This window comes from Salvelinus namaycush, chromosome 4 (genome assembly GCF_016432855.1).
Source record: "Salvelinus namaycush isolate Seneca chromosome 4, SaNama_1.0, whole genome shotgun sequence".
Classification (NCBI taxonomy): Eukaryota; Metazoa; Chordata; class Actinopteri; order Salmoniformes; family Salmonidae; genus Salvelinus; species Salvelinus namaycush.
In genome coordinates this window covers 8,900,132-8,921,437 of record NC_052310.1, presented here as the reverse complement: position 1 = coordinate 8,921,437, position 21,306 = coordinate 8,900,132, and the positions used below count along the sequence as shown (strand labels likewise).

General features: G+C 44.8%; 1 protein-coding gene across 11 annotated transcripts in view; it reads left to right on the top strand.

Moving 5' to 3' along the window:
- Positions 1 to 1,995: 1,995 nt before the first annotated feature.
- LOC120046117 (calcium/calmodulin-dependent protein kinase type II subunit gamma-like) overlaps positions 1,996 to 21,306 on the top strand; it is a 52,101-nt gene continuing 32,790 nt past the window's right edge. For 5 of the 11 annotated variants that reach the window (XM_038991081.1, XM_038991080.1, XM_038991078.1 and 2 more), the window contains exons 1-5: positions 1,996 to 2,445; positions 4,879 to 4,973; positions 18,756 to 18,815; positions 19,512 to 19,566; positions 19,705 to 19,770. In XM_038991081.1, coding sequence (XP_038847009.1) covers positions 2,378 to 2,445; positions 4,879 to 4,973; positions 18,756 to 18,815; positions 19,512 to 19,566; positions 19,705 to 19,770 — 344 coding nt within the window. In that variant the 5' untranslated portion in view covers positions 1,996 to 2,377. The remainder of the gene's footprint in view (positions 2,446 to 4,878; positions 4,974 to 18,755; positions 18,816 to 19,511; positions 19,567 to 19,704; positions 19,771 to 21,306) is intronic. The other 6 variants (XM_038991086.1, XM_038991085.1, XM_038991084.1 and 3 more) reach the window with 3 other exon arrangements.

The following is a 21,306-nucleotide window of genomic DNA, read 5'->3' as shown; positions in this document are numbered from 1 at the left end:
AGTACTTTGTTGAACTACCTTTGTCAGAGATTACAGCCTTGAGTTCTTGGGTATGACATTACAAGCTTGGCACACCTGTATTTGGGGGAGTTTCTCCCATTCTTCTCTGCAGATCTCCTCAAGCTCTGTCAGGTTGGATGGGGAGCGTCACTGCACAGCTATTTTCAGGTCTCTAGAGCTGTTTGATCGGGTTGAAGTCCGGGCTCTGGCTTGGCCACTCAAGGACATTCAGAGACTTGGCCCCGAAGCCACTGCGTTGTCTTGGCTGTGTGCTTAGGGTCATTGTCCTGTTGGAAGGTGAACCTTCGCCCCAGTCTGACATCTTGAGTGCTCTGGAGTAGGTTTTCATCAAGGATCTCGCTGTACTTTGCTCCCTTCATCTTTCCCTCGATCCTGACTAGTCTCCCAGTCCCTGAACAACATTCCCACAGCATGATGCTGCCACCACCATGCTTCACCGTAGGAATGGTATTGGCAAGATGATGAGTGGTGACTGGTTTCCTCCAGACGTGACTCTTGGCATTCAGGCCAAAGACTTCAATCTTGGTTTCATCAGACCAGAGAATCTTGTTTCTCATGGTCTGAGAGTCCTTTAGGTGCCTTTTAGAAAACTCCAAGCGGGCTGTCATATGCCTTTTACTGAGGAGTGGCTTCCGTCTGGCCACTCCACCATTGGTGGAGTGCTGCAGAGATGGTTGTCCTTCTGGAAGGTTCTCTCATCTCCACAGAGGAACTCTGGATCTCTGTCAGAGTGACCATTGGGTTCTTGGTCACCTCCTTTACCAAGGCCCTTCTTCCCCGATTGCTCAGTTTGGCCGGGAGACCACCTCTATGAAGAGTCTTTGTGGTTCCAAACTTCTTCCATTTAAGAATGATGAAGGCCATTGTTCTTGGGGACCTTCAATGCTGCAGAAATGTTTTGGTACCCTTCCTCAGATCTGTGCCTCAACACAATCCTGTCTCGGAGCTCTACGGACAATTCCTTATTCCTCATGGCTTGGTTTTTGCTCTGTCAACTGTGGGACCTTATAGATAGGTGTGTGCCTTTCCAAATAATGTCCAATCAATTGAATTTACCATAGGTGGACTCAAATCAAGTTGTAGAAACATCTCAAGGATGATCAATGGAAACTGGATGCACCTGAGCTCAATTTCAAGTCTCATAGCAAAGGGTCTAAATACTTATGTTATACATCTTTTTATACATTTGCAAAAGCTTCTAAAAACCTGTTATCGCTTTGTCATTATGGGGTATAATGTGTAGATTAATGAGGGGGCAAAATAATTGTGTGCATTTTAGAATGAGGCTGTAATGTAACAAAATGTGGAAAAAGTGAAGGGGTATGAATACTTTCGTAATGCATTGTATGTTAGCTTTTTCAAACGCTTTAGAACTGACAGTAACTATATTCAGAGCTTCCAGACCAACAGAAAAAGGTATCAGAACACTTCCAACTACAATATAATTCTCAGTAACAGTTACAGAAAAGTTGTTCTTGCTATGATTTGTATATGTGGTTGTTTATCTACCTTAGTTTCATATACTGACTGTAAGTTGCTCTGTAAAGGTCGTGTCTGCTATAAGCCCAAAATGTAAATGTAAACAGGAACACTTGCAAAGCATGCTGAGTATTATTCTAATTAGCTCCACCCTCAAACAAGACCAAATTTGGTCTGTCTCGACGTCAATGTCTCACAAGTTTGGACCGCGTTACAGTAGAGTACAGTTTAGTTCAGTACAGTTTAGATCAGCAGAGTATAGTACAGTACAGTATATTATACTGCACTACACTAATAATCTACACTACTGTGCTGAACTCTGCTATACTGTACTGTCTTAACTTGTGAAACATAGATATCTATGAATGGTTCAGATTTGGTCTGGACAAAACAAAGTACATCTGTGGATGTTGAAATCAAGACCAGGGCGGACGGACCAAATTTCAACATCCATGAACGTCGACGTTTGACGGAGGTCAATGGGCAGTGTTCCTTTAGGCCACGTTGCTGTCACATATCAACTTATCTCGGTCAGACCAATGATGAATTCAAGACAAGAGAGCAAGGGTTTTTAAAAGTCTTCAAACAGTATCGGTACAATAGTCGTTTTCCGTTACAGCTCGCGAACCGCTGATTCACACCGAATAATACTGCTACCCCGCTCTGATTACATGACTGCTCAAAAATCCTGCTCAACTCTCGCGTGACTCTCTCTGCTCTTCCCCGGTCTCTCTCCACCTCCGCCAACCCCTCCCTTCTCTCTCTCCCAGCCTGTCAGTGCCGTAGCTAGTATCGGAGGTTAAGAATCCTCCCCTAGACCCAGAGAGCGACCCAGCCTGCCGTAAACCTGACCGAGGCTTGGAGCCCACTCTCAGCCATGGCTACTACTATCGTTACCTCCACCCGCTTTACAGATGAATACCAACTCTACGAGGAGCTCGGGAAGTAAGCGACTGTCGTCATTAGCTAGCCTTGCTACTGCTGTGGTCTGCCTTGCCGTCTGTCTTTCCTTCTTCTCCCCACCCCGTACGCTACTCACTCCTTCTTTAGCCAGCTAACTAACTGGGATAGCCTGATCCTATTGTCTTTATCTGGTTGTTGACAAAATGTGGCTATATTGCGTGTCGTAGGTTAGGGACAGAACTTACAGCGTATTTATTTACTGCACCCTGTCTGTAAATGCGATAGCACAGCTAGCCATGTCTACTAGTGTGTCAACGCCTTGTCTTTCCGTCTGCTGAATTAGTCAGGCAGGAAGCGTTTGAGCGAAAGCACTCTGACATTTGCTGGCATGGCACGTTGGCAGCCTGCTTGACAGCGCTGAATGTTAGCATGCATGCTAGCTAGTTTAACTGTCTGTTTGTAGAATATTAGGCGATTTGTCTCAACTGCAGTTGTGTCGAACGTAGACGATAGTTATAGCCCACACCGCCTCCTTCCAAAGCAGAATTATGTTTGCACATTATGTAAAACACCACCCGCTTTCACGCAGCAGCCGTTCATAAATGCCATATGTAGCGTTATAAGCCTCTCAGCACAGACTATGCCGCTGTGGCTTAAAAGTGCAGGGGTGATGCTGTTTCTCGGAATATCGATGGCTTGTTTTTTTTCACCCCTGAGAGAACCGGGCCGTTGTATTATTACGGGCATCTGTCGGAGGCACGATCCTCTCTGGACTGTGTAGATGGATGTCTTGTATTATTATTCCGTTAGCCCCAGACCCTGGGTATAGTCGATGTGTCTAGGGCTTCTCTTATCGCTCTGGCATTTTATTGATCCACTGATTGGTTGATCAAAGTGCACACACCTGGGGTGCGTTCTGTAGGGCACAACGTTGTGGACATTTCAGATAGTAATGTATGTACGACAGAGATGTTTCTCTGACATGTAGTCTACTCTTGTCGTTATCAACAACAACGGTGTAGTGATATAGGGGGAACAATCAGTGGTTCTTGAACCAGTAACTCAGCAGTTACAGGGAAAGGCACATAATATTTTATTAATATACACTGAGTTCACAAAACATTAGGAACACCTGCTCATGACAGGCTGACCAGGTGAAAGCTATGATCCCTTATTGATGTCGCCTATTAAATCCACTTCAATCAGTGTAGATGAAGGGGAGGAGACATGTTAAAGAAGGATTTTTAAACCTTGAGACAATTGAGACATGGATTGTGTATGTGTGCCATTGAGGGTGAATTGGCAAGACAAAATATTTAAGTGCATTTGAACGGTGTATGGTTGTAGTTGCCACGCGCACTGGTTTGAGTGTCAAGAACTGCAACGCTGCTGGGTTTTTCACGCTCAACAGTTTCCTGTGTGTATCAAGAATGGTCCACTACCCAAAGGGAATCCAGCCAACTTGACACAACTATGTGATTCATTGGAGTCAAAATGGGCCAACATCCCTGTGGAATGCTTTCGACACTTTGTAGAGTCCATGGCCCGAAGAATTGAGGCTGTTTTGAGTGCAAAAGGGGGTGCAACTCAATATTATGAAAGGTGTTCCTAATGTTTTGTAGACTGTTTATATAACATGCCATTTAGGAGACACTTACAGTGCTGCGTTTAAACATTTTCTTATGGGTGGCCCCAGCAGGAATCAAACCCACATTCCTGGTGTTGCAATCATCATGCTATACCAACAGATCTACGCAGTTACTGTAGCAGTGGGCTAGTGCCAGTGAGCTAGGAGAGGAGTTTAACTCTCTGTCCTCTAGTTTAGGTGTGGCCACCCCTCCTGGAGGGCTACTGGCTCATGCCTGCAGGGTTTAGCCTAGTTTCAGCTCTGCTCTAACACACCTGTTAAATCTAAGACTTTTATTCGCTGTGTGATCGAGCAGGGCTGGTCCAAAAGCATGCTCCGCCAATAGCCGTAGGAGAGGGTTGGTCATCCCAGCTCTATTGTACATACAGTGGTAGCTAGCCTAAAGTGTCTACTACAGCAAATCTAATCCTGGTCTGCGGTACGACTGGTTTTCTCTAGAAGGTCTGCTTAGTAGTTCATTGATTTACGAGGGGAAGGAAGATAACCAGCGGTGCTGTGGACCTGTATTTGAGAAGAGGAGCTCTGTAATCTGGGTGTCATTAATTACGGCAGACTGTCATCGTTTCAGGTGTATGACTCCATGCTATGCATCAGTGTTGATGGTATGGCCAACACGTGTGTGTGTGTGTGTGTGTGTGTGTGTGTGTGTGTGTGTGTGTGTGTGTGTGTGTGTGTGTGTGTGTGTGTGTGTGTGTGTGTGTGTGTGTGTGTGTGTGTGTGTGTGTGTGTGTGCGCCAGTGTGTGCCAGTGTGTGTTGTCCTGCATGTTTGTTGCAAAAAATAAAAATCCCCCAACCCAGAACTGACCGTTGCTTTCCTTGTTTCCAGGGGAGCGTTTTCAGTGGTGCGCAGATGTGTGAAGAAGTCATCAGGTCAGGAGTTCGCCGCCAAAATCATCAACACCAAGAAACTCTCCGCCAGAGGTACAGTAACACACACACACACACACACACACACACACACAGAGGAAAAGCGGTGCGCCACTGCTAAATGCATATAGCGGAAGCACTGCTATGATCTGTTGTACAGACCTGTGTGTCACATGTCAAAGTAGGGCTTTGGTGATATGGCCAAAATATCTAATCATTATTTGACTGTATTTTGTGTTTCTGACGAATGAAAGTTGTAAATATGTTTAGTGCATAATCCTTGAATGACAACAAATACGCTTTGTGATCCGTTGTGATGGTTTTATACTCAACTAAACTAGGACAATACTGACACTATTGTAGTCCATTTTGTAGCACTTTTCATTTAATTTAGCGTTGTTGGGAAGAGCCTGTAAGTATTTCACTGTTAGTCTACATCTGTTGTTTAAGAAGCATGTGACAAATAACATTTGATTTGTATCAAAATATTGTTATAGATGGTAAAAAATCTATACCAGTATTAGCGATACATCTATGTCAGATGTGTAGAGCTCTGCTACCCGAGCACTGCGGTCCTCAACATTATACATCGGGTAGGGCCTTTTCTTTCATTAATAATGAGGGTATGGGCTGGGCTCGGGTATTATTTTCAAAAATGATAACAAAAAAAACGAGTGTGTGTGGTGGTGGTGGTGGTGGTTGTTGATGCTTGCTAGCTAGCTTGAAACTAAAATGCCCACTGGACATGTGAAGTGTCGAGCCTGCCTTGCGATTTCGAAGTACGGCAGCAAGAGAACCGGCACCTCTCTCCAGCGCCACGTTGACACGAAGATGCAGCGTTCGCCTCACAACAGGGGCAGGTACCAGTCAGCAACAGAGCATGACATCGTTTCTCTCTGCCCCCAAAACATTTACCGTCAAATCAGAAATCACAAGTGTGTTGCTTTCTGTTGCAAAGATATGATGTCTTTCCACACAGTTCAAGGCAGGGTGTTTGTTGATATATCTCAAGAGCTAATAAATGTGTGGCTAGTCATGGCCGCATCTCTGCCACTGTGCTCCCAGACCCCACAACCATATCACGGAGATGCCACAAAACGGCACTCATAAAGAGGATTGAAGTGGTCAGCGATATCAACAATGCAATAGCTGATATAAATGACTTGGGGATGATCACAGATATGTGGACTGACGATTACCGCAAGGTAAACAACATGTCAATAACCTGCCCTACGTTACCCTCGAGTTTTAGCTGAAAAGCAGAGTGCTAGCTACAGCAACGTTCCGCCCAGAAGATGCCAAGACAGGAGTAACTTTCGATCCAGCCGTGCTGAAAAGTTGTCTGGGTAAAGGACCAGGGATCGAATATGATCGCTGCACCCTACCGACGGCTTGACTTCCAGGATCACTTGTACAACACCGTGCTAAAATACGCACTTGACACTGCTGAGCTGGAAGATGCGATTCCAGGGGTGGCAGAAGCTTTGCTTGCAGCCAAGTCATTGGTAAGATTTGTAAAGCAATCGGACTTGCAGCCCAGTTGTCAACGGTCCTGTCTACACTTGACACATACATGTGACTTCTGCTGTCAGAATACGAAGATCGCATTGTAAAGACAGGTCTAGACACACACAAGTGTCTTTGTGGTGTGATTGTGTTCAGATCTGTCTGACCACTTCAGAAGGTGGTCAGGGATGCATGGTGTGCGGATTTCTTCTCAGTCTGGACGCAATCAGGATACCGAAAGCGCATACAGTGGGCGACATCATCAGCACTCCCACAAGTCTCTAGAAAACTTGTGTTTTGGGACCGAGAGGCACCTTTTCATTATAACGTTGGAGGAAATACATTCCTAGCGTGTGAGGAACGTGTTTGCTGGCCTTATAAATGCTAGCTAATATTTAGAAAAAATTGTTTTGTTTGTTTGGCTGGAGTTATGCTAACCTGTTTGCAATCTCTTTATCGTTGCTTGCTAGCTAGCTAGCTACAGAGGTTAGCTGGATAGTTAGCTACAGTAGTTAGCTACTACCATCAATTGTGTTATCATATTTAGCCTATTTCACCAGGAATCCAGACACACTGTGGACACGGTAAAGACATTTTAAATGTACTTAGGTGTATACGCATGTTCAGAATTCCATGATCTGAACTCTATGATCAGAATAATACATCTGCATGAACTGTCAAGTCTAGACATGGCCAAAGACTGAGACATGGGTGAAAACAAGATTCAGCACTGTGTACTTCACCCTGTACTCCAAGGGAGTATACACTGAACTCTGTGAAAAGATTGAGAGCCCTGATGTACTGGGTTCTCATTGGACTTTCTCTGCCCCTTACGAGGCACTGGGGGGGGCTGGTCTTCCTGTGATGAGACAGGCTGCCATACTGTAGGCACGGACACCCCCCCCCCCCCCCCACCACCACCAGGTTATCTCCCGTGGGCAGATTCTGCGTGAAGACCGAAGACTCTGCCTGGACTGAATGGGATGCGTGAGGTAACAAGCTGCAGTAGTTGCAGTCTTTTATTTATTTTTGGTCACTGATTATATGGACAAACCAGGTTTGGGTGAAGGCGGTGGTTAAACTGCTTTGCTTCAGAGTGCTTCACAACTCCTATTCATTTGGAGTGTTATGTTATGACCATATAGTCAAACTTGTCTTAACTTGAGGAGTCCTGTTATTGTTGCCTAAGTTCTGTGGGTGAAATTTGGACTGGAGTGGCAGGCAGAGGAGTTACTTTGAAAGGTAACTGGATTTTTGAGCCTACTGCTTAGGTTGAGGCCTCTCCAAATAGTCATTAGCCTACATTTGATCTAATTGTGCTCGTTCTGAATAGCCTACTGAAAATGTGTTTGGGCCCGTGAGGCCCAACTAGTTAGTAATACGTTTGGATATTTAACCTGTGCTCAATGTGCTGGTTCTGAACAGTGCTGATAATAAAATAAAAATGTCCACTGTAGACATTAGCCTAACATTACTGGCAACATGTTTGAATACCAGTTGCACATGGGCACTTCGTTTGTATTTTATTTGTTACGTTTAACCATATCAGCAATGGTTCTTATAAAGGGTTAAAAAAAATGTAAATACATTTTTTGATATAGCTTAAATGCAGAAGACACATTTTAAGTTGAATGCGTTCAGCTGTACAACGGACTAGGTATCTAGTTCATCAGTAATAAGGTCCTTAATCAGCTGTACAACGGACTAGGTATCTAGTTCATCAGTAATAAGGTCCTTAATCAGCTTTCTGAATTTCTCAAGAGGCACCACAACATCACATTTAAGAACATTTTGAAGATAGTTCTACAAACATAGGGAAATCAGCTTTTAGTTCTTGCACTAACTCAGTAGAGACCAAAGGAATTTCCAGAGTTAACCATCCTTGAGACCGGGTGTGGTAACTCGTATGTCTAAAGTTTTGTAATGCTGTTTTGTAAAAGGGCTTTATAAATGAAACATAGCAATGTATCCACCTACGTGACATCAGAGAGGGCCAACCAACTTCCTGGTAGAGAATGCAGTGATGAGTATTAGAATTGTCACTCGTAATAAAGAGCAGTGCGCTAGATTAAAGAAAATTGTCTCAATTTATTCCAAGAGATTAACAATTAATATTAAATCAGTAACTTCATACATTATGATAATAAACAAAGATGTATATGTAATATTGTCAGAGTTTGTAACGAATTGTTCATATTAACTAACGAATTGTCTAAATGCAGTATAAAACCAATCTAGGAATAAGCCAATCATCACAACAGAATTCTCTTTTCATGACTCTAATGCATGAAAGGAATATTGCTCACAAATCATAAACTGATTGGCAAAAAAAAATATATAATATACATACATACAGTTGAAGTCAGAAGTTTAAATACATTTAGGTTGGAGTCATTAACTCGTTTTTCAACCACTCCAGAAATGTCTTGTTAACTTCTTATGGCTGCAGGGGCAGTATTGAGTAGCTTGGATAAAAGGTGCCCATTTCAAACGGCCTCGTACTCAATTCTTGCTCGTACAATATGCATATTATTATTACTATTGGATAGAAAACACTCAAGTTTCTAAAACCGTTTGAATTATATCTGTGAGTAAAACAGAACTCATTTTGCAGCAAACTTCCTGTCAGAAAGTGAAAAATCTGAAATCGAGGCTCTGTTCCAGGGCCTCCCTAATCGTTTGCTTGAAATCTATTAGTATACATGCACTTCATACGCCTTCCACTAGATGTCAATAGGCTGTGAGAGGTGAAATGGGGTCTCTAGCTCTTTCTATGGTCAAAAGAGAGAGCTTGGAATGACAGGACCCCAATTTCCTTTGCTCAGGAAGACGCGGAAAGGACTTCCGCATTGGCTTCTGAAAAGCTTTTGTTATAGACGGCAAATATCTCCGGCTTTGATTTTATTTGATAAATGTGACAATATCATCGTAAAGTATGTTTTTTCAATATAGTTTAATCAGATTATTGAAATTTTTTCGGGAGTTTTGGCGTGTTCCGTTCTCTGCGTTTGTTGACGATGGACAGCTTCGCGCCACTTGGCAAGTTTTGCTTGCAAATTCGAGAGGGAAAAAGGACATTCTAAATCCAAACAACGATTGTTCTGGACAAAGGACCACTTGTACAAGATTCTGATGGAAGCTCAACCAAAGTAGGACCCATTTATGATGTTATTTCCTATTTCTGTCGAAAATGTGTTGTTGTGTTTTCCGCCTTGAGTTTTGGCGCTGTGTCGCTATAACGTAAGCTGTATGTCGTAATGAAGTTATTTTTAGAATTCTAACACGGCGATTGCATTAAGAATTAGTGTATCTATCATTTGCTGTACAACAAGTATTTTTTAGTAACGTTTATGATTAGTTATTTGGTCAGAATAGGTGAGTGTCAGAAATATATCCGGACATTCTGGGAAAAAGATGCTAAGTTTTCACAATGTATAACCACGGATTTCAGCTCTAAATATGCACATTTTCGAACAAAACATAAGTGTATTGTATAACCTGATGTTATAGGACTGTCATCTGATGAAGTTTGTCCAGGTTAGTGAAAAATTATATATCTTTTGCTGTTTTCTTGCGATCGCTAACTTTTGCTGCTGATAAATGGGTTGTGTTTTTGGCTATTGTGGTAAGCTAATATAATGCTATATTGTGTTTTCGTTGTAAAACACTTAAAGAATCGGAAATATTGGCTGGATTCACAAGATGTTTGTCTTTCATTTGCTGTACACCATGTATTTTTCATAAATGTTTTATGATGAGTATTTAGGTATTTCAATTTGGTCTCTGTAATTGTTCTAGCTGCTTCGGTGCTATTTCCGATTGTAGCTGCAATGTAAAACTATGATTTTATACCTCAAATATGCACATTTTTCGAACAAAACATAGATTTATTGTATAACATGTTATAAGACTGTCATCTGATGAAGTTGTTTCTTGGTTAGTTTGGTTGGTTCTTGGTTAGTTTGGTTGGTTTTGTGCATGCTACCTGTGCTGTGAAAAATGTCTGTGCTTTTTTCTATTTGGTGGTGAGCTAACATAAATATACGTGGTGTTTTCGCTGTAAAACATTTAAAGAATCGGACATGTTGGCTGGATTCACAAGATGTTTATCTTTCATTTGCTGTATTGGACTTGTTAATGTGTGAAAGTTAAATATTTCTAAAAAATATCTTTTGAATTTCGCGCCCTGCACTTGGACGGGCTGTTGTCATATTGAGCCCGACACCGGCCTGCAGCCATAAAAGGTTAACAAACTATATAGTTTTGGCAAGTCGGTTAGGACATCTACTTTGTGCATGACACATGTCATTTTTCCAATAATTGTTTACAGACAGATTATTTCACTTATAATTCACTGTATCACAATTCCAGTGGGTCAGAAGTATATTTTAACATACATTTGAAGTCAGAAGTTTACATGGGGCGGCAGGGTAGCCTAGTGGTTAGAGCGTTGGGCTAGTAACCGAAAGGCCGTCATTGAAAATAAGAATTCATTCTTAACTGACTTGCCTAGTTAAATAAAGGTAAAATAAAAATACACCATAGCCAAATGCATTTAAACTCAGTTTTTCACAATTCCTGACATTTAATCATAGTACGAATTCAGTCTTAGGTCAGTTAGGATCACCACTTTAATTTTAAGAATGTGAATAATAGTAGAGAGAATTATTAATTTCAGCTTTTATTCCTTTCATCACATTCCCAGTGGGTCAGAAGTTTACATACACTCAATTATTATTTGGTAGCATTGCCTTTAAATTGTTTAACTTGGGTCAAACGTCTCAGGTAGCCTTCCACAAGCTTCCCACAATAGGTTGGGTGAATTTTGGCCCATTCCTCCTGACAGAGCTGGTGTAACTGAGTCAGGTTTGTAGGCCTCCTTGCTCGCACACGTTTTTTCAGTTCTGCACACAAATTTTCTATAGGATTGAGGTCAGGGCTTTGTGATGGCCACTCCAATACCTTGACTTTGTTGTCCTTAAGCCATTTTGCTACAACTTTGGAAGTATGCTTGGGGTCATTGTCCATTTGGAAGACCCATTTGCGACCAAGCTTTACCTTCCTGACTGATGTCTTGAGATGTTGCTTCAATATAGCCACATAATTTTCCTGCATCATGATGCCATCTATTTTGTGAAGTGCACCAGTCCCACCAGCAGCAAAACACCCCCACATGATGCCGCCACCCCATGCTTCACGGTTGGGATGGTGTTCTTCAACTTGCAAGCGTCCCTCTTTTTCCTCCAAACATAATGATGGTCATTATAGCCAAACAGTTCTATTTTTGTTTCATCAGACCAGAGGGCATTTCTCCAAAAAGTACGATCTTTGTCCCCATGTGCAGTTGCAAACCGTAGTCTGGCTTTTTTTATGGCGGTTTTGGAGCAGTGGCTTTATCCTTGCTGAGCGGCCTTTCAAGTTATGTCGATATAGGACTCGTTTTACTGTAGATATAGATACTTTTGTACCTGTTTCCTCCAGCATCTTCACAAGGTCCTTTGCTGTTGTTCTGGGATTGATTTGCACTTTTCGCAACAAAGTCCGTTCATCTCTAGGAGACAGAACGCGTCTCCTTCCTGAGCGGTATGACGGCTGCGTGGTCCCATGGTGTTTATACTTCCGTACCATTGTTTGTACAGATGAACGTGGTACCTTCAGGCGTTTGGAAATTTCTCCCAAGGATGAACCAGACTAGTGGAGGTCTACAATTGTTTTTCTGAGGTCTTGGCTGATTTCTTTTGATTTTCCCATGATGTCAAGCAAAGAGGCACAAGGTAGGCCTTGAAATACATCCACAGGTAAACCTCCAATTGACTCAAATGATGTCAATCAGCATATCAGAAGCTTCTAAAGCCATGACATCATTTTCTGGAATTTTCCAAGCTGTTTAAAGGCACAGTCAATTTAGTGTATGTAAACTTCTGACCCACTGGAATTGTGAATCAGTGAGATAATATGTCTGTAAACAATTGTTGAAAAAATTACTTGTCATGCACAAAGTAGATGTCCTAAACGACTTGCCAAAACTATAGTTTGTTAACAAGAAATGTGTGGATTGGTTGAAAAACAAGTTTTAATGACTCCATCTTAAGTGTATGTAAACTTCCGACTTCAACTGTATACATGATTAAATGTGGATTATATAATGGACATTTTTGTAGGGGTTGAAATTTCGAAGTGGAAATTACTAACTTCAGAAGCCTTTTTAAACCTTGAATACTGTACAAGTAAAAAATGTTCTGCATTGCTGTGCAGTCTTAACAAGGCCAACTAAATTAAAGCAACTGGCTGGAGGCCGCGGGGAATGAACAGTGCCTCTGCTCATCCGATGTAGCCTAATGATAAGGAGAAGCTCCCACTGTGCAGTGGTACTGAATAGACAGCGCCTCATGTCTGTATTCAGAAACTGCGCGTAAACGGTAGATTTAACATGTTATTCGTTGCAATATGACATATATATATATTGGTAGTATTTCATTTTTCAACCCTGGGTAAGGTAGGGCTTAAACATCACTGGCCTGGGCAGGGCTTAAACATCACTGGCCTGGGCAGGGCTTAAACATCACTGGCCTGGGCAGGGCTTAAACATCACTGGCCTGGGCAGGGCTTAAACATCACTGGCCTGGGCAGGGCTTAAACATCACTGGCCTGGGCAGGGCTTAAACATCACTGGCCTGGGTAGGGTAGGGCTTAAACATCACTGGCCTGGGTAGGGCAGGGCTTAAACATCACTGGCCTGGGTAGGGCAGGGCTTAAACATCACTGGCCTGGGTAGGGCAGGGCTTAAACATCACTGGCCTGGGTAGGGAAGGGCTTAAACATCACTGGCCTGGGTAGGGAAGGGCTTAAACATCACTGGCCTGGTAGGGAAGGGCTTAAACATCACTGGCCTGGGTAGGGCAGGGCTTAAACATCACTGGCCTGGGTAAGGCAGGGCTTAAACATCACTGGCCTGGGTAAGGCAGGGCTTAAACATCACTGGCCTGGGTAGGGCAGGGCTTAAACATCACTGGCCTGGGTAGGGCAGGGCTTAAACATCACTGGCCTGGGTAGGGCAGGGCTTAAACATCACTGGCCTGGGTAGGGTAGGGCTTAAACATCACTGGCCTGGGTAGGGTAGGGCTTAAACATCACTGGCCTGGGTAGGGTAGGGCTTAAACATCACTGGCCTGGGTAGGGTAGGGCTTAAACATCACTGGCCTGGGTAGGGCAGGGCTTAAACATCACTGGCCTGGGTAGGGCAGGGCTTAAACATCACTGGCCTGGGTAGGGCAGGGCTTAAATGTCACTGGCCTGGGTAGGGCAGGGCTTGAATGTCACTGGTCTGGCCTGGGCAGGGCTTGAATGTCACTGGTCTGGCCTGGGCAGGGCTTGAATGTCACTGGTCTGGCCTGGGCAGGGCTTGAATGTCACTGGTCTGGCCTGGGCAGGGCTTGAATGTCACTGGTCTGGCCTGGGCAGGGCTTGAATGTCACTGGCCTGGCCTGGGCAGGGCTTGAATGTCACTGGCCTGGCCTGGGCAGGGCTTGAATGTCACTGGCCTGGCCTGGGCAGGGCTTGAATGTCACTGGCCTGGCCTGGGCAGGGCTTGAATGTCACTGGCCTGGCCTGGGCAGGGCTTGAATGTCACTGGCCTGGCCTGGGCAGGGCTTGAATGTCACGCCCGTGCAGGGCTATCCAGAGGTGCAGCTGATGGGATGTCTTGAGTTGACCATAAGTAGTGTGTGTGTGTGTGTGATCTCTTGTGACGACAAATGTTAACTTGTATTTGAACATTTTGTTAAGTATTCTGGTGCTGTAGACCAGTACCACCGGGTGTCTTTTTTTCTTCTGGAAGTTATTTGGAATAATAATGATTTGATGCATGCTCAAGATTTACTTCTGTGTGTGTGTGTGTGTGGAGGGGGTGGTAGTTGGTGATGTGGTAACTATGTTTACCCAGAAAGCCAAGCTCCACTGTGGGCTGTTGTAGGTCTACAGGGCCGTGAGTGTTCTCAGCATGCAGGCCTCTGCCACACGGTGTGTCTGGGGACTGTGTGCTGCATCTCAGCTCAGAGCTGCCCTCCTCTGCAGTCAACACGCATTCGCTCGCTCTCCCTCCCTCTTTTTTTTCTTCTTCTGTTCTTCTTTGAGCAGTCTTGGCTCTGTGCTCTATGCCTGTTCCCTCTCTCCCTCCCACTGTCAGTAGCTAGGAGATTGGTCAGTATTGAGGCTAATACATTTAGTCTAACTGGATCTCAGCAGGGGTCAAGACCCCACAGGATCTCTCACACCTCCCTGTTAGCCCCTTTGTTATCTGTGTGTTTGTGTGTTATCTGTGTGTGTGTGTGTGTTATGATAATAGATATCACTGGGCTGGTATTTGGTATTCTGAAGATGAAGAAAGTTTCAGCAATATCTAGAAGCTTTTTGTGGTAGCAGGCAATTATTAAGAGTTGTACAGCGTTAAAGTGTGTGTGTGTGTGTGGGCCAAGATGGGAGGGGCTCCGACAGCCTTGCAGTGATCTGTGTCGAGAGAGGGAGAGGAGGAGAGTGTTCAGGGAGGAGGAGGAAGAGCGAGGCGATTTAGAGAGAGGAGAAGCATTAGAGGAGTGCTCATACAGTACACACGGTGTGTGTGTGCGTGCGTGGTGGCAGCGTGCCTAGTAGGATTTTAGGATATGAGTGTTGTTATTAGCACCATTGGGCCTGTGTGAGCTAGTGCACTGCCCCATGGGTAATAAGTATCTGAAAGCGGCGCTAAACACCGTCATAATCTGAGGGGGGCTAGAGGTGTGTGTGTGTGTGTCGCGTACCTCTCCTTCTCCCCCTGGTGCAACATGGCTGTGGAGCAGATGGCCAATTACAGGACAGTAGGAGGTGCCAGTAATTAATTACCCAGCAGCACTCTGCACCATCTACTACCCTTATGGGAAAAACCACATGATTTCACCTGTGACATTTCTACATGTTTTGCCCAAGTGAAACCATATGTTTTTGGAACACTTCACATGTGATGAAGTTTCACGTGGATTTTCACATGATCACAACCTTTCACATGTGGATTTAGACTTTAGACGTTCAAAGGAAATTTTACAGGTTGACGCCCTGCAAACAAAAATTTGTCGTTATGATACAAACAGTGCTTTTACCGCTTACGCGGTGCCACTGCAGAAACAGCAATCTACTCCCAACCACGAGGTTGCAAGTTCAAATCCACAAAGAATAAATGTACACTACGTCTAAGCGTCCTTGAACCCTGCTAGTTTAATGTTGGTGGTGATAATTGGACAATTATTTACTTGATTCTGGGCCGCTTTTAGCAAAGGGCAGAAATGCATTCTTGCCAATAAGTCTGTGGCCATTTCTCTTTCCCGCTCATAGATCTGGTGGTGTAGCTGCAGTCTAGCAGGACATTACAGGTTGGTAGTGAGCAAGGGGTTATTAGTTCAAATCACATCTAAGGCTAAACCCCAATTTTGTTCACAGTACAAGATTTTACAGTAATTGAAATCTGAACTTTAGGCAAAGTGCAAGAATTTATTCTTGCCAATCTCTATTATGCCAACAGGCCTGGTGGAGCAGCTGGACCGTCAGGTAGCTAGCAACCATGAGGTTGAGTCAGCATACTGTCCTTTAACATTAACGTCTTCATTTAGTTGTAAAAATACGGTAACTAGTTGTATATTTACTGTATTTTCACGGCAACTAGACAAAAACCTCCAGGGGACCATGACTGTTGAAATTGAATTAATGTAAATTATGCCTTTCAAAGTTAAATATTCTAAATGATATTTGACACCTGGGCTTTCGCATGAGCTTGAATGTTGTCCCGTGTAGTGTCATGGTATCACATATATCCAAATAGTGCATTTTCATGAATTCACATTAATTTCACGAGGACGTGTTGTCACGTTATCACGTTAACTTCACAGTAAATCACACAAAGTTCATGTTGTTTTTCCCGTAAGGGTACCAACACACACACACACACACACACACACACACACACACACCATATGCATTGTCCACCCGTGCACGCCCCCACACAGGCACACGTCAACAAATAATTGAATGAATCAGCAATAGTTGCAGTAAACCATGCTACCTTCACACGCGTACACACACACACACACACGCAATGGGGAGTTGTGATCCTCTTTCTGCATATGGACATTTCATGTAATCCTCTCGGTTTCTCTCTCCCTTTCTCTCTCTGCTGCGTCAGTAGTGAAATGAGACTAGGGTTGCTGTAGTTTGTCCCTGCAGAAGAGAGAGAGAGAGAGAGAATCTAGAGCCTACATGGGGAGGAGAAAGGGGGGCGGGAGAGGGGTAGTAGGAAAGAGAAAGATGGAAGAGGGAGGGAGAGCGAGGTGGTAGGAAAGAGGGAAAGGTTGAAGGGGAGAGGAATGGAAGGAGGCAGAGAAGTGATGGGGATCAGAGGAGGGAGAAGGGGATGGATGAAGGGGGAGAGGAATGGAAGGAGGCAGAGAAGTGATGGGGGGAGAAGGGGATCAGAGGAGGGGGAAGGGGGAGAGGAATGGAAGGAGGCAGAGAAGTGATGGTGATCAGAGGAGAGAGAAGGGGATGGATGAAGGGGGAGAGGAATGGAAGGAGGCAGAGAAGTGATGGGGGAGAAGGGGATCAGAGGAGGGGGAAGGGGGAGAGGAATGGAAGGAGGCAGAGAAGTGATGGTGATCAGAGGAGAGAGAAGGGGATGGATGAAGGGGGAGAGGAATGGAAGGAGGCAGAGAAGTGATGGGGGGAGAAGGGGATCAGAGGAGGGGGAAGGGGGAGAGGAATGGAAGGAGGCAGAGAAGTGATGGTGATCAGAGGAGAGAGAAGGGGATGGATGAAGGGGGAGAGGAATGGAAGGAGGCAGAGAAGTGATGGGGGGAGAAGGGGATCAGAGGAGGGGGAAGGGGGAGAGGAATGGAAGGAGGCAGAGAAGTGATGGTGATCAGAGGAGAGAGAAGGGGATGGATGAAGGGGGAGAGGAATGGAAGGAGGCAGAGAAGTGATGGGGGGAGAAGGGGATCAGAGGAGGGGGAAGGGGGAGAGGAATGGAAGGAGGCAGAGAAGTGATGGTGATCAGAGGAGAGAGAAGGGGATGGATGAAGGGGGAGAGGAATGGAAGGAGGCAGAGAAGTGATGGGGGGAGAAGGGGATCAGAGGAGGGGGAAGGGGGAGAGGAATGGAAGGAGGCAGAGAAGTGATGGTGATCAGAGGAGAGAGAAGGGGATGGATAAAGGGGGAGAGGAATGGAAGGAGGCAGAGAAGTGATGGGGGAGAAGGGGATCAGAGGAGGGAGAAGGGGATGGAAGGAGGGATGGATGAAGGGGGAGAAGGGAGGGCTAGAAAGGATTATTTGGTGAGGAGATGTGTGTGTTAGGCGGTGAGGCTGTTTAGCAGCAGTATAGGAGTAGTGTATTTGTTGGGCTGAAATGATAAGGTGATGAGAAAGCCAGTTGTGTGTATTACAGTCTGTGTCTACGCGTGGGTGTAATACTTGTTTGTTAGCCAGGGTGTCTGATAATGAAATTGCCAGTTGTTGTTGTTGTTATTGAGTTTAAGATATTCAGTGTTGCGATATTAAATGGGATGTGCTGCAATGTGTATTCAAATGAGGGTTTAGTGAAAAACATTCGGCAAGGGTCTGTGAAATCAAACTGAAATACTCGGATTAAATGAATGTAAATAAAGGATGTGTGCGGTCTCTGTTTTGGAGCCCTGCAGCAGTTGATATTTCATTAGAATAACACAGTCACACAGTCTGACTCACTCCCAGCCAGGGTCACCCCGGATTACCTCTGACCTCTCACAACTGTTGTTAACGGTGATGACGGCAGGGGGAGGAGTGTGGGGGGGGGGGGGGGTTGTGTGTCAGAATTATGTAAGATTGTATGAGGTGAAAGTCAGGTGTGTGTGTGTTCCAATTTCATCATGTGTCCCCTGCTAGGCAAAAGTGCTGGCACAGCAATGTTCCACAGCTGGGGCTGCGAGCAACATCCACACACACAGTATACACACCTTACTTACACCCTGTGTGTGTGTGGAGCTGTCTCACCCTGTGTGTGTGTGTGTGTGTGGCGCTGTCTCACCCTGTGTGTGTGTGTGTGTGGCGCTGTCTCACCCTGTGTGTGTGGAGCTGTCTCACCCTGTGTGTGTGGAGCTGTCTCACCCTGTGTGTGTGGAGCTGTCTCACCCTGTGTGTGTGGAGCTGTCTCACCCTGTGTGTGTGGAGCTGTCTCACCCTGTGTGTGTTCACCTTGTTATAAACCTTTCATTGGCCTGTTTTCTAACTGAATAAGCTCTCATTGGCCGGTTATAACAGCGTTTTTCTCTCCTCAGATCACCAGAAGCTGGAACGAGAGGCTCGTATCTGCCGTCTGCTCAAACATTCAAACATAGGTAGGTCGGGCTGTCTGTTTGTCTGTCTACTTGTTTTATTTTCAATTTGAGGTTTATGAAAAGTCAACCAATTGAGGACAATAAAACTTGAATGAATGGGACTTCAATAATGCTTATTTTCTGTTCAAATCAAAGTTGTTTAAAAAAACAAATGAGCAGGAGGACGAAGGCAGGAGGGGGAGGTAGAGGAAGAGATGAGGCCATACTGATGAGTCAATGACAACTTTGTACTGTCTCTTTCAGTTGCATCCCTCTATCATCTATCCCTCCTTCCCTCTCCCTTCTTTCTGGCTCTCTCTCTTCAGTGTCCCAGATTGCTCTGCCCCTCCCTCCTTTCTCACGCTCCCCCTTGTCTTTCTCTCCTTTTTATAGTTTCTCTATTCTGTCTCTCTTTCTCTCTCGCTCCTTCTCATTCCGTCTCTTTCTCTCTCTCCTTCTCATTTGTCTGAGCTTCATATAAACCTTGGACGGGGAGAGATGAACAATCATACTGTACTTGCTGCAGGGAGGACCTACTACTTATTACACACAAATGTACCTTTTTACATAACCTTTAACCTCCAACCCTAAACCCTTAAACAAAACTATACATTAAGTCAGATCTAGAATGTCAAACTAAGTAGCCATTACGTATTCCACTGTTAAATCTCATAATTCCCTTTCTCTCCCTCTTCTCCACCCTCTCTTTCTCTCTAGTGAGACTACATGACAGTATCTCAGAGGAAGGCTTTCACTACCTTGTCTTTGACCTGTGAGTATAATACACACACACTGACATTCCAGGCTTGTGCATGTGCCTCCATGAATGAGGTTTCTTTATGTATGATAACGTCTTTCTCCCTCTCTGCCTCTCCCCCGTCTCTCCTCTCTCTCGGTCTCTGTCTCTCAGGGTGACGGGAGGAGAGTTGTTTGAAGACATCGTTGCTAGGGAGTACTACAGCGAGGCCGACGCCAGGTGGGCCCTCCCTACTTACTGTTACCATGGTTACGCAGCTGCGTGGCACAGCGCAGGTCAAAACCGTGGGAGAGTGGCATGATTTCTTATCTTTGCTAACTGGCCTATCCACATGGGGTACCTGGGAAGTCTCAAAGGAACATGGGCCTATTGGTCAAATGCTCATTAGGGGATACTTCAGGGGTACTCCAAGCATAGCAAAATGTAACAGTAACAAAACTAAGGCTGAGAACCACTATTGTAGTAACCTGTTGAGCTTTCAGTACCAACATACATGTTTAGTGATGACTGGACCATTGATTTTCTCCTATTTCCTCTCCAGTCAGTGTGTTAACCTGATCCCATCTCCTCTCCAGTCAGTGTATTAACCTGATCCCATCTCCTCTCCAGTCAGTGTGTTAACCTGATCCCATCTCCTCTCCAGTCAGTGTGTTAACCTGATCCCATCTCCTCTCCAGTCAGTGTATTAACCTGATCCCATCTCCTCTCCAGTCAGTGTATTAACCTGATCCCATCTCCTCTCCAGTCAGTGTATTAACCTGATCCCATCTCCTCTCCAGTCAGTGTATTAACCTGATCCCATCTCCTCTCCAGTCAGTGTATTAACCTGATCCCATCTCCTCTCCAGTCAGTGTATTAACCTGATCCCATCTCCTCTCCAGTCAGTGTATTAACCTGATCCCATCTCCTCTCCAGTCAGTGTATTAACCTGATCCCATCTCCTCTCCAGTCAGTGTATTAACCTGATCCCATCTCCTCTCCAGTCAGTGTATTAACCTGATCCCATCTCCTTTCCAGTCAGTGTGTTAACCTGATCTCCTCTCCAGTCAGTGTATTAACCTGATCTCATCTCCTCTCCAGTCAGTGTGTTAACCTGATCTCCTCTCCAGTCAGTGTGTTAACCTGATCTCATCTCCTCTCCAGTCAGTGTGTTAACCTGATCCCATCTCCTCTCCAGTCAGTGTATTAACCTGATCCCATCTCCTCTCCAGTCAGTGTGTTAACCTGATCCCATCTCCTCTCCAGTCAGTGTGTTAACCTGATCCCATCTCCTATCCAGTCAGTGTGTTAACCTGATCCCATCTCCTCTCCAGTCAGTGTGTTAACCTGATCCCATCTCCTCTCCAGTCAGTGTGTTAACCTGATCCCATCTCCTCTCCAGTCAGTGTATTAACCTGTTCCCATCTCCTCTCCAGTCAGTGTGTTAACCTGATCTCCTCTCCAGTCAGTGTGTTAACCTGATCTCCTCTCCAGTCAGTGTGTTAACCTGATCTCCTCTCCAGTCAGTGTGTTAACCTGATCCCATCTCCTCTCCAGTCAGTGTATTAACCTGATCCCATCTCCTCTCCAGTCAGTGTATTAACCTGATCCCATCTCCTCTCCAGTCAGTGTGTTAACCTGTTCCCATCTCCTCTCCAGTCAGTGTGTTAACCTGTTCCCATCTCCTCTCCAGTCAGTGTATTAACCTGATCCCATCTCCTCTCCAGTCAGTGTATTAACCTGATCCCATCTCCTCTCCAGTCAGTGTGTTAACCT